General features: G+C 57.4%; 2 protein-coding genes across 2 annotated transcripts; one reads left to right on the top strand and one right to left on the bottom strand.

The window, feature by feature from the left end:
- The first annotated feature begins 643 nt into the window (after nucleotides 1-643).
- Nucleotides 644-8,784, top strand: LOC123022338 (cytochrome b-245 light chain). Its single transcript, XM_044427995.1, has 6 exons — nucleotides 644-734; nucleotides 3,607-3,676; nucleotides 4,581-4,655; nucleotides 5,448-5,531; nucleotides 6,615-6,696; nucleotides 8,224-8,784. The coding sequence occupies exons 1-6, from the start codon at nucleotides 677-679 to the stop codon at nucleotides 8,416-8,418; spliced, it is 564 nt and encodes a 187-aa protein (XP_044283930.1). The 5' UTR covers nucleotides 644-676; the 3' UTR covers nucleotides 8,419-8,784.
- Nucleotides 8,785-11,774: 2,990 nt separating this feature from the next.
- On the bottom strand, nucleotides 11,775-15,997 carry IL17C (interleukin 17C). Its single transcript, XM_044428085.1, has 4 exons — nucleotides 15,939-15,997; nucleotides 15,018-15,072; nucleotides 13,283-13,599; nucleotides 11,775-12,024 (listed from the first exon to the last, which is right to left on the bottom strand). The coding sequence occupies exons 1-4, from the start codon at nucleotides 15,995-15,997 to the stop codon at nucleotides 11,775-11,777; spliced, it is 681 nt and encodes a 226-aa protein (XP_044284020.1).
- Nucleotides 15,998-16,493: the final 496 nt, after the last annotated feature.

Raw genomic sequence — 16,493 nt, 5'->3', positions numbered from 1 at the left:
GGCTGCAGTCCAGCGCATCTGGTGGGCACTAGGTGTGGAGAGGACTTACAGTATTATAAACAGCTTTTGTAGGGGAAAATCAGCCTGCAAACTACTGAGGACCGAAGGGGGCCAGTAATGGGGATTCTGCCGAACAGCTTCAGCCAAGGTGGAAGTTTGCATAGTGACACAAAAGACTTATTTATTTTGCTGCAATTCACCAAAACGGGCTTGTCCTCCTAGGTGGGCGCCCTCCGCATGGCTTGGACCACAAGCCCCATCCTCCCCAGCCAACACGGCCGTCGCACTTGCCGGGCACCACACTGGGAAGGCACTGCCCCTTGAGCGGGGGTAGGAGGGCAAGCTGCCCCCTCTTCTTTCCGCCGCGTCGGCTGCGCAACCAGCGCCTCGCAGATGCTTCGCGCCACGATGGGCTACGTCGTGCAGGCCGGCTGGGGCCGCCGCGGGGGGAGCCTCGCGAGGGCAGGGCGCCTCCGGGACGAACGAAGAGCCCTGTGCGAGCCGGAAGCCGCCCGCCCCTCCCGGCCCTTGGGGCGTCGCCCCGCGCTGCTCGCAGGGGAGGAGCAGGAAGGGACGTAGCGGGGCCGCCCGCGGACGCCCCCCGCGCCTCGCCACGGCCCGGCGCGGACGGCCCTGCTGGCATCCCGGGCGCGGCGCGGCGCGGCGCGGCGCGGCGATGGGGCGCATTGAGTGGGCCATGTGGGCGAACGAGCAGGCGCTGGCGGCCGGCCTGAGTGAGTCTCCCCGGCGGGCGAGGGCCAGGGCCAGGGTCGAGCCCCGGGCAAGGGGCCCCCGAGCAGGTGCAGAGCGCCTCCGCAGCCAGCGAGCGATCGGCGCCGCTGCAGAGGAGGCGCGGCCGAGCCCCGGCACCTCTCGCTCCCCGCTCCGCAGAAGACGCCCCGCAAGCGTTTGTCCCGCGAAACCGCCCTCCCTCCCTGCCTCCTCGCCAGGTTGCCTTCCTCTCCCCCCGCCGCCCCCCCATCCAGCCTTCAATGAGGGAAAAGGGAGCGCTGGAGGAAGCGCGTTGCAGCAGCTCCGGGAAGGATCGCGCGCCCTTCAATGTCCCGCTCGGGCTGCGCGCGTCTCTCTGCTGCTGCGCTTCGGAGAGCGGCGCTTGGGGCTCCTCTCCGTAGTTTGGGGGGAAATCGGTGGGCGGCGCGAGTAGGGAGGTCTGCAGAGGCGAGGCCTGGCGGCTCGGTGCGCCCCCCTCGTCCCTTTCCCGTGCGGAGCGGGGTCGTGTTTCTGTGCGCCAGGAAAGGCTGGCTTGCGTGGCTTGCAGCACCTTTCGCGCCCGAAAGCGGCCCTTCGGGCAGCCAACGCGAGGCGACCCCAGAGCCAAGGAGTGACAACCGTCACAAGCGCCGAGCAGACACAGAGTGCGGCGGGGTGGCGTTTTTGCCTCCTCGCTGGAATGGCGAAGCGGAGTCTCCAAACTCCAAGGGGCGAACGCTTCGAGGGACAGGTGCCTGGCTCGCCATTCTTCTCCGGGCCTGAGCGGCCTGCCTCCTGGGTGGTGGACACAGGCACCCCCTTTCTGCTCAGCCTGGGGGCTGCTTTTGGGCTCTGGGCATAGGATGTTCGGGGGTCAAGGGCTGCCCACACACAGACTCTTCGCCCAGTTGTGGGTGGACGCCATCGGAGGGGAGGGAGCCCTTGGCTGCAGGATTCAGGAAGTAGAAGAGCTGAAAACAGAGGAAGGAAATGCTGCGGCCCAGCCTGGGGGACTTTCCCTCCTGCTGGGCGGCCTGCTTCCCCAACCCGTGCCCGGTAGTCTTGTGGCAGGAGCCAAGGCCTTGAGGCCATACCTGGGCAGGTGCTACCCGGAGGGCACTAACGGGGAGTGAGAGACGCCCCTGCTTTTGTCTTGTAAAGATCCGGACTGCCATGTCGACCAACATCGCTGTCTAAACAGAGAGGGCAGAGGAGCAGAAGGGTTTTTCGTGGAGGGAGGGCCCTTCTGTGATAAAAGCTCCCAAGACACAAATCGGGTGGAGAACAGCAGAAAACGGAAGGGCGAGTCATGGAATGAGGTGGAATCCAGTCAGGTGTTGCTAGGAAAAAGCCAGACTGGCCACCTTGTGGTGGTGCCCCATCAGAAGGTGGTGGATTCCCCGAAGGATGTTTCCTGCCGAAGCAGCTTGGTATCCTGTCCCGAGGACGAGCCCTGCATCCCCAGAGGTGCGAGGGAATAAGGCACCGAGGCATCAGTCAAGATCAGAGATGTGTCACTGCAGCCGTTTTCCCCGATACTGCCCCAAAAATCTTTCTAGAAACATCCCCCTCCGACGGTCTGAAAACCGGAAGGACCAGTGAGTCTGCCTGTCCCGTTGTTACATTGCTGGCGGCAACACACCAAAGCAGAAAGATTTTTGAACAAGTAGTTTAAAGCAGGGGCCAAGATGCTAAAAATATAAACAAGCTCTAACTGCTGAGATAAAACGTTCAGCCATCTAAGGGAACCAATCAGAGGAGCATTTAAGCACCTAAAAAAAAGCAGTCAGATTCAAAAACGCTGCTTCTTAAAAAAAGAAAGAGTCTTGTGGTATCTTAAAGATGAACGGAATAGCAGAAGTTTCGGGAGGCTGTTTATTCTCTGCCACAGAAAAATCTGCATGGTTTCTCTCTCTCACTTTCACTCTGCCTCCCTCCGGCCTGTTGCCTCTTCTTGCTACACGAAGCAACCCGGAGCCTTCAAAAGCCTGTGCGTTTGTCGTGATTTTTGGGTAGCCCAAATAAAGGCCCCGCACTGACAGGGACTCTGAAATATTACTGCGGACTGGCCTGAAGGTCCTGCCAGACTGTTGGTTTTGCTGCCTGCCCTGGGCGAACACTTTGAGTGGGCATCATTGGGTCCCCCCAGGCCTGGGTCCCCCGCGACCGAAAAGCTGCTGCTCGGTTTTGCCGGCTTCTTTTGTGTTACTGAGCCTCTGTGCTGTGATCACAACCCGGAGACTGCACGGTGCAGCCCGTTCGCTTCCCGGGGCTGGCGGGGTTGTGTGTTTGCGGCCTTTGCAAAACGGCCTTGGAGACCGAAGCTTTGTGTGATCCTGAAAGCGGGATCCTGGGAGCAAAATCTGTGCTCGACTCCATTTTCTCTTCCCCGCGCTGCTTTAATTGCTTCCAGAGGGGGAAGATGGTGAGGCAAAGGCCGAGAGAGGGAGGGTTTCACTTCTCGGTTGCTGCTTCCTCCTTTTCGTAAATGTGGTGCATTAGTTCAGGTCACCTGTGGTCTCACGTCCCAGGAGGAAATGAACTCAGAACTCGTGAGCCTGAAAGGCGGGCCGTCCGACCAGCCTTGTGGGGTCAGACCAAAGGCCTATCAAGTCCAAAATCTCCTTTCCCACAACCCACAAAGCTCTCTGGAAAGCCCCCAGGCAGGTCGTTACACTCCCTGGCCGGCAGGAGCGCAATAGCCTGCAACGTGGGGAGGCCCGTCCAAAGATGGTGGGCCACCACGAAGAAGACCGTGGCCTGCCGGTGGCTCTTTCGGGTTGCCGCACTTTGGAATTTAGAAGGCATTATTTTGTGGTGGGTGAGAGGAGCAAAGGCTACTGGTGTGCAGATCGCGAAGGCAAAGGCCTTTCTCTCCCTCTCTGTCCTGTGTAGTTCTGGTGACTGGCGGAATTGTGGCAGTTTCGGGGCAGTTCAAGAATTGGGAGTTCGCTGCATATTCCATGTATCCTTCCGTGAGGTTTGCTGCTCAAAATCCCGCAGTCTTGCTGGCTCAGCCTCGTGGGAGTGCCGGCGGCTTACGGACCACGGGAGAGTCATGCTTGTAGCAGAGGAAGCCTTCCCCCGGCTCCACTCCCCACGTTTCCCCCGGACGCTGTTGCCATATGGGGCCCAAATTAGGTCCGCTGGGGGTTTCGTGAGCTCAGGCCACTCTGCCAGCCGTTCGGACCACCCATGAGCTCCCCAGCCTGTTTCCCATGTGGAAAATGGCCGTCAGAGGGACGTGGCTGCCAGGAGCTGTGGAAAAGGTGATCTGAAAGAGCTGCAGAAATGTTTTTAATTCTCCCTGAACCTTTGGGCTAGAGGGGGGATGAATCAGAAAGCGGAACAGAAATCCTGAAGCTTGTGAAGATTTGGGATGATGAATCCCTCCCCCCCATGGTCTCCTGGCTCCCTTGGCAACCGGGTCTGGTGTCCGTCCCTCTCCCACCAGTGACACACAGCCTAACCTGCGCATTGCGTGTCACAAATCACGGGACAGGACTCTGCCCCTATGAACATACAGTGGAGGAGAGACAGCCTACCCCGTTGGACCCTCGCCGTGTCTTTTTCTTCCCCTTCCTTCCATGGCTTGCATGCCAGGACGGGACAACAGGGCTGCTTCGTAGGAGCACCGTCACAGCTTTGCCCGTATAGTTTGCCGGAGGCTGAAAAGAAATTCTCCCTCTTGGGAAAAAGGGGAACCAAACGGGGAAACAGGGAACGATATCAATTATAAGTGTCCCCCCGGCCCCGGCAAACAGAAGAAGGGATTATGGGGTGCCGAAGGAGTTGTGAATGGCCATACAGAAAATCCTCCATGTCACAGCCATGGAGTTACTCTTTCCTCCTTAACTGTCTCCCGGAAGAGCGGCTGGAGTGTTGATCTGCCTCCTGGAGTACCCCCGAGGGAAGCGGGAGAAGGGCTCCACTATAGAGAGATGGTAAGTGCCCAGTTCCTTTCTGATGGGGATCGAATGGGAAGCTCAGGTTTAAAAACGAAACCTAAGTTTCTAGCCCATATGGCTGTGGAAACAGGCCTTTTTGCCTGGGGAATTCTCAGGATTCGTACAACATCTAGAGCGCAGGTGAGGATCAAACTGCTTTCAGCCTGGGGCTGAGTTCCACATCAGAGAAACTCGGGGGGGGGGGGGGGGCTTGCCAGCCTGCTTTTGCTTAAAGCTCTTCCTGCCATGTGAGTCCCGTGTAGCCTCTTGGGGAACTGCAAAGGGCTGGCGTTGGCCGTAGGCCTGATTTCTGCACCCCCCCACCTGGAATGCCCGTTTGTTTCACCCATTTATAGCTCACCCTCCAGTACAAAGTTCAAGGAGGTTCCGCACAGCAGACCAGCAGGCACACGCAAATTAAAACTGCAAGTCGCAGAAGCAACTGGCCCTCACTCCTCTCGGGTCCCGTGGCTTCAGCTTTCTCAGCACCTGTGGAATGTTGTTACAGGTGGCAAGCACGTGGCCTGCCCCACAGGTGTGGCCGGGCATCATCCTTAGGGGCACCTGCCCGTTCCTGGCAAAGTTATTATGCATATATGCAAAGCAGGCATTAACTAGATGCAGAAAAAGTGCGTGTCCATTTCGAAAGACCCGCCTTCTTCCTGGAGTTTCATTTGCAAGAACGGCGACATCCGCTGGGGGGTGGGAAGCATCTGAGTATCGCAGAATCACACAACAAGCAGAATCCGTGCATCGTTTCTCTCTCTCTTTGCTCTCTTTTATCAACAGCGGCCAGAAGTTCCTCACACCTGTCGTGAAGGTGCTGGGACCCCTCACTAGGAATTACTACGTTCGGGCCGTCCTATACGCAGGGTAATTGCTGGAAAGCGTTGGCGAGAAAGACAACATTCCCTGCTTTCGCGCCTCTGCTTGCCTCGTGCGTTTTGTGCTAGTGTGCGTGTGCCGGTGTGTGGCCGGCGGCAAGAAACCTGTGCTGAATAAGAGGGCCAGAGTTCTGCATGGCACACGTGTGTGTGTTGGCCCGTGTCCTCTGGGAGTGAGCAGTTTGTAAGTATTTGTTCGGCAGCCACGAGTTCCTGCCCAGATCCGGACCAGTCAGCTGCAGACCCTTGCAGAAGCCATTTCGCAAGGACACCTCCTCACTGAGCTCCGGTGCCTTTAGAAGTCTGGTTCTCAGGGCAGGACGATTTCTTCAGCTGCCCACCCAGATTAGATGCTGATCTCTCGGGCAGAGAGATGCGTGGTTTTAACTTCCGGCTCATATTAATCCAGGCGTGGGCAGGGATCATGCGGCTTTTGTGGGGGTCGGCACATCTGGAATTCCAGGAGAGGGCTGTGTGTGGGTTCACAGAAGGGCTGCTGGGGTTGGAACATCCTCATCTTTCAGAAGGGAAGCTGGAAATGGCCCTTGCTCGAGCCCGTCGGCCTAGGACAGCTCCGAAACCTGGAGCAAAGCGCACCCTAAATAAGACGGTGCCAGAGAGCAAGTTTTGCTGTGAGGTACTGCAGATTCTCAGCTGAATGAAAATCAATTTGATTTTTAAAACCTCTCTAAAGATGAAATAGAGGTCAGAAGGGGCAAAGGCCCCGGTGGGCATCGCACGGGGTACCCCAGTTCATTGTGCCTCGCAGTGCCCAGCTCTCCAGCCCAGTTGCAACATGCCTCCCGGGGTTAGTAGCTGGGGAACATGGGGGCAGAGCGCTGATGTACTTGTGGGCTTCCCACAAGCACCTTTGTGGCCACTGTGGCAAACAGGGTGCCGGGTTGGGTGGCCCTTCGGCCTCATCCAGCACTGCTCCTCTTACGGTGCGGCACTGGTCTTGCATCCGGCCTTCGGTGGGTTTGGAGCTCTCTGCCTCCTCTCTGGAGCTTCTGACATTTCTCTGTGGAAATGCCGCTGCCAGGACATCTGACCGTGCCCTTTCCACTTGCAGCCTGGCCGTCCCAACAGGATTCCTGCTGGCCACGATCCTCGGCACAGTTTGCCTGGCCATCGCGAGCGGCATCTACTTGCTGGTAAGTGGCCAACAGCGCCGCGCTCACCTTTGGCTCCCGAAATGAACCCGGAAATAACGCAGATTAATATTTTGGGATCTTGCTCGTTTACATATATTTTAGCGGCTCAATCGTCTACCTTTTAGCAAGGAAGGATTCGTTTTTTTAAAGTGCATTTTATCAGAACTGCACCATGTACGACTTCAGCCAAAGAGAGAACGTGATAAACAGGGTGAGCGTGTTGTAAGCAGCACAAAACTTTCTTAGCATTTCTGCTTCATTCTCTGCTGTGAAAATAGAATTAATGTAATGTTAAATAATAATCAGACTCATAGTAATATCAAGGGGAGCGACAAGGGGGAGCTGTGTGTCCTTTGCTTTCAGCTTGCTGGTTAGAATTGGCAACCATCAATTCACCTGCTAAAGCAGAGTTAATTAATGCCACAAGGAATCAACTCTGTGAGACTTACTTCTGAGTAGGCAAACACAGGATGGCAAGTCAGCCTTCTCTAACCAGGTGCCCTCCAGATGGTGGGCTTCAGATTCCATCATCCCCAGCTAGCCTGGCACTGACTTGTGTGCCCCCCCCTCCCTGCCCCATGATCCTGGCTCTCATCCACAAGGAGAGCTTTCCCCTTTCTGCCCTGAGAAGCCCTCGGCCGGCTCTCAGACGCCACGGTTCAGCTGGCTGGCTGTTTCATCTCATCCTGGTCCGTTTGGCTTTCCCTAACACATCACAAAGGAGTTCCCAAATAGAATAACAGACGGGAACAACACGCGGTGAAGAAAGGGACTATTAAAACCTTACGGCGCAGCAAGAAGAAAAACTTGCCAAAGAGTGTTCGGCAGGCTGAAAACTCGGGGGTCTAACCGAAAGGATGCAAAGGAGCTGGGGGCCCTGGAAGGCCCCCTTCACATGCGAGCCCGCTTTTAGCAAAGACGCAGCTCGCCCCGGCCCCCTGCTCCCTCTGCAGGGCCAAGCCGAGTCGCCGCAACACGAAGCCAGGAAAGCGAAGGCAGGAAAGTCGGGGCAGCTGAGCGCGTGTCCGGCCAGTGGCACCCTGCACGTCTCCCTCCCTGGAGGACCGGTGCGCTCACTCTCCGCAGCGGGTGACTTGCCCGCGGCTCGAGCAAGGGGCCCATCTAGCTTTGGGGGCTGGTGGCGCACCCCCGGGTGCAGCCAGGAGGCGGCGCCGTCGCTCTGTGTTGGGGTTCGCTATTCTGGGGGGACAGCCAGGCCGGGGGCGCGACACGGGGGCGATCAAAAGCAGGGCTGCCCTGAGAGCAGAAAGCCACCCCCAGGAGTTCGGGCGGTGTGGCAAATCATGCTCCGTTCGGCTCCTGTTGAGCCAAGACCTGCTGTGGGCTGCGGGGCCTCGTGTTGGCTGAACCCAGCGGCTGAGTCAGAGCCGTGGTCCGGTGGGTGGGACAGCTGTCCAGAGCTTCAGGTATCGTGTGCAGGTGAGGGCCATCGGCTGCCAGCGCTGCGCTGAGCCCTGAGCGGTGGTCTTTCCCTGGAGGTACCGAGACCCCCTCTGTGTTCTTCAGGCCGCCACGCGTGGGGAAAAATGGTTTCCCATCGAATCCAAGCCGCGGGAGCGAACGCCGCAAGTCGGAGGCACCATCAAGAACCCGCCGACCAACCCGCCCCCTCGGCCCCCCGCAGAGGCACGCAAGCAGCAAGGCAGCAAGGAGGCCGTCGGCCAGGAGAACCCCATCGAGGTCATCACGGAGGAGCAGTGACTGGCTGGGCTGCCCCGCAGAGCGCTCGGCCACGGCTGTTCTGCTGCGCCCGATGGGCAGCGCTGCCATTCTGCGGTGGAGCGGCAGATCTCCCCCTGCTCTGCAAGCCCTGGAGCCTTCCTCCTCGGATGCTTTCCCATCGCCTGATCCCCTCCGCCCACATCCCCAGCTTCCCCCGGACGCTCCCCCCCAGGCCCGGCGGTCCCCATGGGTCGTTCGCCTGACGACCAGTCCTGGAGGCTGCCTCCGACTTCCAGCTGGGCTCCCCTTTTCTAGCCTCTTCTTCTGAATGGGAGCCATTCCGTGTCCTCTGGGATTTCTCATCTTTTTACGTGGTAATAAAATGCCCCGTTGGGGAGCCTTTTCTTCTGCGTCTCCCTGTGTGGCCTTGAACTGCCTCTCCTCTCCCGGGTTCCGGATTGGGAGATGGGGGAAGATCTTTTCTACATGTGCACAGGATGGTCTGAGGATTTGGCCATGCTCATTCTGAATATTCTAGGAGAGAAGGCGTTGGTCTGATTGCTGGGAGATGGGCGACATCGACCAAGTGCGTTGGGAGAGCATTTTAGCCACAAAGTTTTCTGGGGCAGCTTACAAAAAGGTGCTTCGGTTCTGCCTCCACTTCCCGGGCTGAAGTCAGACAAGCACAACCTGTGAGGAGACGGAAGAGGACCTTGCGAAGCATCTTGGACCCCAGAGCGATGGGGCCGTAGAGGAGCCACGATTCCTGGCAAGAATCCCAAGCCTTTAGGTAGTCGTGTGGACCCTTCTGCAGCTGAACCATCACAGCGAAGCGATCCACTAAAACCTGTTACCAGCAGGAAGGGAGCTTCGCCCCGTTCAGCAGGTCCCCAGGCTCAGAGCCGGGCCAACTGGGGTGCTGGGTCCCCAAGAGTGAGGTCCGCCCAGCTGTGCTCGCCCAGCACGGCGCCAGGAGGCCTCCTCCGGAGGAAGTGGCGGTGGGGTCACCCATATCAGGCCCAGGGGTGAATGGAAATGCCCCGGGCTTGCTGATCCTCTTCCTCGTGGCAGCTGGTGTGCCCCCCGGCCGAGACGGGGTGTTGGGGTGGGGAAAGCAGCAGGAGCTGTACCGCCAGAGGGAGAGGCAGGCCCACGGAGGGAGGGCCCACGGATGGCCGTGCCCGGGAGCTCTCCAGCCCCCCCAGGCCGGCCTCGGGGAGCCGCCCTGGAGTCAGGGGCCCTAGAGAGCCGCCATGGGCTCTTGCCGGGTGACTGCCGTGCCCACGGATGCCGTGAGCTTCCCGTTGCAAGTTTAAGGCTGCTGGTGCGTGGGCTCCACCCACTTTGCCCTTAGCCCCACCCACCCACGGAGCGTGGCCCCCCAGCCAGGCGGTTCGGCACCGTGGCGTTGGCCGTGGTGCCGCCGTGCTCGCCGAAAGGCTGCTGGGACTGGCAGCCCTTGGACTCCGACACAGCGTTTCTGCTTTCCGCAACTGGGGGAGTGAAGCAGTCAGAGTCTCAGGTGCTTCCATAGAGATAAAAACTTTATTTATGAAATAAATCCAACTGGAGAAACGCTACCTCACCTAGGCATCGCTTCCTCCCATTGTACAGAGTTCTCGCTGCACAATAAATACATTGCATAAATAATTCAATAATTTAGGCAGCTATCCAACAGGCAAAGCACTCATAATTAGGCACATTCTATAAATACAGTGTCAATTTATGGTGAAAAGGAGATTCAGTGCTCCGGCTTTCTCGACGCTCGTAGCCTCTGGCCTGCGACTCCGAGGGTTTGCGGCCGACACGGTGGCCACGAAAGCTGGGAGTCGCAGTCCGAGGCCTGTGGAGGGTGGCACACGAGGGGATGCTGGGCTTACTGCGGGGAACGGGTTGAGCAGCCCAGCCGGCTTTTGCACAAGCGGGGCCGGGTGCTCTGTCCCGGTAGTGCAGCTGCAGAACGCCCTGTGTGCTTTGCGTGTGAGACACAAACAGTGGTGTGTAATAAATAACAATAGAGATACTGCAGCTACAAGATGGGGCTCCCTCGGGTGCAGAACGCTCCGTCCCAGCTGCCCCCCGGCACCATCCCTGCCCCAGGGCTGCTCAGCTCCCAGATGCTGAGGGACAGGGTTGCAGGGGGGCCTCAGGGAAGGCCACGGCCTGGAGTGCCTGCGCTCGCCCCTTGGAGCAACGACAGAACGACAACGGCAGCAATAACAACAACAGAACAATCAATATAATAAAATAAAATAACACTTAAACCGCTTACAATCTCACATATAAATTAATATAAATATCAATAAATAAATAGATCAAAACCAACAGTGGGGCAACAGGACCGGACCTTCCATCAATCGACTACCTGCAGCCGAGGCTCTGGGGGTGGGGGGAGTGCCAATTTTTAGTGTTCGGATAATTGGGGGGGGGGTCACCCAATTTGGGTCCTTCACAGGGTGGGCTTCCTTGCTTGCATGGCCTTTGAGGGAATCAATATGTGGAAATGCCGGGCGGGGAAGCGGCTGCTGAGCAACATGAATGAGAAGCAGGCATCGCATCCTGGGCCGTTCTCCAGGCACGGAACAGCCAGGCCCTCCTTCCTTGGAGAAGGCCCCTGCCTTGGGGGCTACACGGCCCTGATGCAGCTCTTTACTGACTCGGTTCCCCCCACAAGGAAGGGCCAATTTGCAGTGCCCGCAAGGACCCACCACATGGCAGCCCTGGCAAGGGGAAGCCCAGTGGCTGCACTGGTCCCAGTCTGCGGTGGTACCTAACTCTCCATTGCACCGTAGATTCAGAGCCTGCAGGGAAAGGGTCTCTCTCTCTCTCTCTCTCTCTCTCTCTCTCTCTCTCTCTCTCTCTCACACACACACACACACACACACACACACACACACACACACACGAGAGGAGGAATCCAAATTAAGCGGGAGAACTCATTCTCATGGCAGAAAGAGCTGCAAATTTTGCCCTTCGCAGGAGCCCGGTGAGAACAGACCAGTGTCGGGCCAAGTCCATCGGTCCGTTCACACCGTTTCTGACCAGCTCCGTGGGAAGCAGGCAGAAACTATCCTGCTGCTGAGTGTTCATGAGGTTGAGGTTAGCTTTGAAGAGCAGCGCGGGAAGAAGTGCAGATTAAATGCACGTGCCTTTACCGTTGGGGAAGGAGCCACGTCTGCAGAGAGGCGCCTCCTGTCCCCCGTTTTCGCTTTGGCTAAGGCACCGAAAGGACCGCTTCGGCTGCGTTTGTGTGGAATGCTGCAGTTGCGCTCACTAGAAAAGGCCTCAAGGAGGAACGAGCAAGTGCTTTAAAACAAACACCAGGCCACGGGGCGGCTCACAGCGACAGACCCGGGGAGGACGCAGGAGCTGGGCGTGTGCGCAGCGTCGCCTGCTCAGCTGCTGGACCGGGGCAGGACGCAGGCGCAGGCCACTGGCACGTCCAGGTACTGCACCTCGAAAGTGAAGCCGGCGGCCTCTCCGTTGTGCTGGCACGGCTTACGCTGCAGCACCATCATGCTCTGGATGATGGGCACGGAGTTGAGCGAGGTGGTCTCTCGGCCGGTTTTGACGTCAACGCACCCTTCGCAAAGGCACTCGGCGAAGGCCAGCTTGCGTGGGTACCGGTTCTCGTCCTCGTCGATGCTGTCAGGAAAGGCAGGAGAGGTGGGATTAGAGGGACGTGGGAAACGCCTCCTTGGAGTCATTTGTATTTATTGACAACTTTTCTAGATCGTCCCATTGCCGAAGTCTCGGGACGGTTTAACGACCCAAAATGTAAAACAATGAAACACAGCATCCTAAAAATTCACCTAACAATAAAACCCCAATTAAAACAGTCAGGCCTTAAAACACTGGGAAAATAAAAAGGTTTTGGCCTGGCGCCAAAAAGAATAGAGTGATGGAGCCGGGCAAACCTCTCTGGGGAGCAAATTCTACAATTGGGGTGCCACCGCGGAGAAGGCCCCTCTCCGGGTAGTCGCCCTCCTAATCTCCTACAGGGAGGGCACCCGGAGAAGGGCCTCTGCCCAGACCTTAAGGGGCGGGCAGGCACATGTGGAAGGAGACGCTCCTTCAGGTCACAGGCCCCAAGGTGTTTCATGGGTCCCCACCAGCACCTTACATTGGGCCCAGACTTCAACTGGAAGCAGTGTAGGTGGAGAAGGACCGGTGTTATATATTCATACCTGCCAGTCCCTGTTAAGAACCTGGCGGATTTGCCCCCGGTTTAACCATTGGGCTGCCTTTCCTTCCCCACGTTCCCGGAAGGTTCATCCATGTGTTGCTGCCCAAATTCCTTTGGCTGCACAAGCCAAGGAGAGCCACTAGTTGGCGCTCCAGTGCCGGGAAGGGTTGGACCCTCCAGATCAGTAGATCTTGCTCTCCTTGCATCCCCAGCTCGTTAAGGGCGAGCCCCGATCGAGGCCAGGGGGCCCTGCCGTGTCTTGGGCAGCCAGTTCCACAACCACGTGCTGCGGGTTTGGCCGGCGTCCCAACGCAACGGAAGAGCCCCATTCCCAAGAGGGTGGTGAGCAACTCTGAGTAATGCACTGAAGAGCTCAGGAAACTCCAGAAGAGGCTCCAACCCCAGGACAGCTTCCCCTGACCCCCTGCTGCCTCGAGGTGCTGGGATGCAACTCCCATCATCCCCAGGCAGCAAGACCATTAGTGGCAGTAGCGACACCACCACACTTCTGGAGGGTACCACCTCTGGAGAGAGGTTTATCTGTTTGTTAGATCCCGAGCCCTCCGTGGCTGAGCGGGGACTGGGAGCCAGGTCTCCTGAGGCCCGGTCCTGTGCTTTTAGCCCCCGGGTCTCTTGCGGGGATGACGTTAGCCAGGGTCTCGCCCGGCTGCTGTGGGCAGGACATGCCGCTCCCCAGGCTGGGGCTCGTGCCCGTACCGGTATCTCCAGGGCGAGATGGAGCGCTCATTGACCTCCTTGTTCAGGATGTCCTGCAGCTTCAGGTCGGGGCAGCCCTGGCTGGGCTGCCGCCGCTGCCTCCGCGGCGAGGCCTGCTCACTCTCCAGGTGCGGCACCAGCTGCAGGGAGCTGTGCCGGTCCCACCGGGCCGTCCGGCTCCGCAGCAGCCTGGGCAGCTCCCCGTCCTTCAGGTCCTCGGGGCTGAAGCAGTGGCGGCGGCTGTGGTGGTGGTGGTGGCTGCCCGCCCGATTTGCTTCTGTGAGGGTGACCAAGGCGAGGGTGACCAGAAGGAACCACTGGAGCGACAGAGGGAGAGAAACGCACCCGAGGTTAAAAGAGGCGGTACAGAATGCGGATTTGGAGCACTGACGCTTGTTAGCAAAACATGGAGTTGCCAGAGCACCGGCACACCTGACAGTTAGAGGGAATGGAAGGGACAATCAGTCCACAGGTGAGCTGAGGGAGCCCTTTAAATCTTTTAAAAGTTGAGGAAAAGCCTGGGCCTGTTTAGGTCGAAGAAAGAAAGACTACAACTTCCAGCGGGGAATTGTGTCCTAAGTCCCAGTGTCTGGGGGTACGTAAGCACCACTGGGCATCATGGGACTGAATTCCAGGTCAAGCCACATGGGTTAGCATGGCACCCCTTCCTTGCCTACCTACTGACCCTCTTTCCCCACGTTTCAGACTTTTTTCTCCTCTGCAGGACCATAACAAAGAAAGTCCTGTCGGAAGCGGACTTGTCTCTGCTTAAGCATGAGATTATTCCGCTTAATTCTGAACGATTTGCAGACATTCTGCTGTATCGCCAGGGAAAGAATCCCCCTGAGAGACAAATGCAAACGTAACTACCCTCCGATTTTAAGCACAGCAGTGCACCCATCTTGACTGGAAGGGGCCCCGTGTGCCGCCGGCCACGTCCCTGGCAGAGCAGCCCTTCTTTCTCGTTCGGGGCCAGGCAGCAGCTCCTTCCCGCCTAGTCAAATCCCATTCCTGCATCTACTCAATTCGTCCCCATCCTCATATGCCGAGTGTGACAGACAGAAATACAACGCTCCGGATCAGACCGAAGCCCAGTGCTCTGCGCCCCCGGTGGCAAGCCACCCGCTGCAGGAGTCCGCAGGCAGGATGGGTGCAGGCCCTCGCCCTGCTGCCCGTGTCTCGGCTGGCATCCCGAGCGAGCATCCTCCTCCGGGTGGGACTCCCCCAAGCGGCCACCTCCAGTCTCGGCGTGAGCAGCCCCTGGGGCCAGCGCAGAGGCATCCCCGAGGGACTGCAGCCTGCTCAGGCTGCCGTGCGCTTCCCCCAGGCACCTGGAGGGGGCAGAGGTGGCATCCTTACCATCCTGGCTGATCTGGCGGGGACGAAGGAAGGCGGCGGGCAGGCAGGTGAAGATGCTGGCTGGCTGGCTGGCCCTTGGCTGGTCCTGGCCCGGCTGTCTGTCGGTGCAGCTACCTTTGGGGAGGGTGTGCTGCTACCTGTGGTAAGGACAGGTGTTCTGAAACTGCCTTTACACCTTCCTCCATTATATAGTCTGGGAGAGTTACACACCTGGAAAGTCCAACTCTTATCCCCTCCCCCCCTTTAGGGAAATACTAGTGTTAACTCACTTCCTCTTACAGCAGGGGTAGCTCTTTAAATAACCTGCTTCTTTTAATTCTGCAATCCTCTTGCATTCACAGAATAGTTCTGTTAGCTGATTACTAACACCAGCTACCTGCACACGCAGGGCGGCGGCTGGAATGCGCAGCAGCAGCATCTCGGAGGGCTTTCTGCGCGTGGGGCGGGGTGGAGGGCTAGGGGCTAGGGAGCGACCGCCCGCCGCTTCAGATAGTCTGTGCTAGCATATGCAGGGAAGGGGCTCAAGCCCCTGACAAGCCACCACTGCTGCGGATGGAGCAGCGCTGTGTTACCTGTGGGCTTTCCCTTCCTAGCTTCCCTCCCGCAGAGTTGATGGAAAAATGTGGGACCCACATCAATCAAAGCAGCGCTTCAACAGGGGATCAAAGCCAAACGTTGCTGCTTTAGCTCCTTAACGAGAGTGATTTGAATACACAGAAACACCGAAACAGAGCGAGTCAGAAGGGGACCCCCCGGGCCATCTAGTCTGACCCCCGGCTCCAGCTAGACTCAAGCTTTTGATTTGATTGTGGATTACACAGCAGAAAAAATTCTCTCTATTATGGGACACTTGCCCAGAACTTAGTGATGCCAGCTACTGAGTTCCACAGAATTCTTCATCACGTGGAATGGGAATGCAGACAACTCTCGTGGACACCGAAGGAATTTGGTCTAGATCTATCAATGTTGCAGCCTATCAGAGGAGTTGCTTTATGAAAAACTAACATGCGCATGTTTGCACCTTACATAAATTGCCGCCATCCGTTTGGCACACACTGTATCGCTTCTCCTTTGCTGGAGTCTCTATTAGTAAACATAAATAAAAATTTCAGCCTTTTTATCAGTTGATGTTGAAATTTTGTTGATCACTGCAAATGCAACTTTTCCTTTTGAGGGACTACAACATAAGTGAGTTTTCTGCCTCTTTATTTCCTCCTTCCTTTATTTCCTCCTCATTTCCTTCCTCCACGTCAGTCTACAGCCTGCGGCAAAACCCCTGTATTGACTCAGCCCTCACCCAAACATTAATCCGTATTCCACTCCAGGAATGTCCAGGTTCTGGAAAGCTTCACCCATGATCAACATGTGAACTAATCATTCTAGTTCTCCAGATCGTTTTGGCAGCATCAAACTCACACGTGCAGAACTGTGTTTTAAAGGAGAAGTGCCATATAAATATAACTAATCACAAGTGAATGAAATATTGAGGGAATGGCGGACTTGAGTGTGAATCAGCCCCCAGAGATTTCCTGAATCTACATGGACAAGGATTTCCTGGTTATGGACAATCCAGGGAAAATTCCTTCTTTCTATCATGATGGTTGGCTAGGAAATTTTAGACCCCTGTGGTGTCTTGGGGAGTAGAGAGGAACTGCCTCTGGGGAAGAGCAAAACACACAGGTCTCGTCTTCTCGCTCCCGCCACCTTCGGCATATCCGCGCGGCCGACATATTCGTGCTGGGAGAAGTGGCACGCAGGCCGACTGGCCCAGAACGCACGCCATCTTGTGCTTTTAAAAGCACTGAACTGAAGGGACCCTCGTGCCTGTGCGAGAGGCAATGGGCTCGAGGCT

The sequence above is a fragment of the Varanus komodoensis genome, unplaced genomic scaffold, assembly GCF_004798865.1.
Source record: "Varanus komodoensis strain SLA01 unplaced genomic scaffold, ASM479886v1 scaffold19, whole genome shotgun sequence".
Classification (NCBI taxonomy): Eukaryota; Metazoa; Chordata; class Lepidosauria; order Squamata; family Varanidae; genus Varanus; species Varanus komodoensis.
The sequence above is the reverse complement of the archived record's forward strand: the minus strand, read 5'-3'. Positions and strand labels throughout refer to the sequence as shown.

Excerpts from the sequence above, each read along its gene's own strand:
- LOC123022338 (XM_044427995.1), top strand. The coding sequence starts at position 677 with ATGGGGCGCATTGAGTGGGCCATGTGGGCGAACGAGCAGGCGCTGGCG. Across the intron at positions 3,677-4,580 it reads GAGTTCGCTGCATATTCCAT|AGCGGCTGGAGTGTTGATCT; the intron begins GTATCCTTCCGT and ends GTCTCCCGGAAG. Across the intron at positions 6,697-8,223 it reads CGAGCGGCATCTACTTGCTG|GCCGCCACGCGTGGGGAAAA; the intron begins GTAAGTGGCCAA and ends TGTGTTCTTCAG.
- IL17C (XM_044428085.1), bottom strand. The coding sequence starts at position 15,997 with ATGGGTGAAGCTTTCCAGAACCTGGACATTCCTGGAGTGGAATACGGA. Across the intron at positions 13,600-15,017 it reads CCGCCGCCCTGCGTGTGCAG|TGGTTCCTTCTGGTCACCCT; the intron begins GTAGCTGGTGTT and ends CTGTCGCTCCAG. Across the intron at positions 12,025-13,282 it reads ATCTCGCCCTGGAGATACCG|CATCGACGAGGACGAGAACC; the intron begins GTACGGGCACGA and ends CTTTCCTGACAG.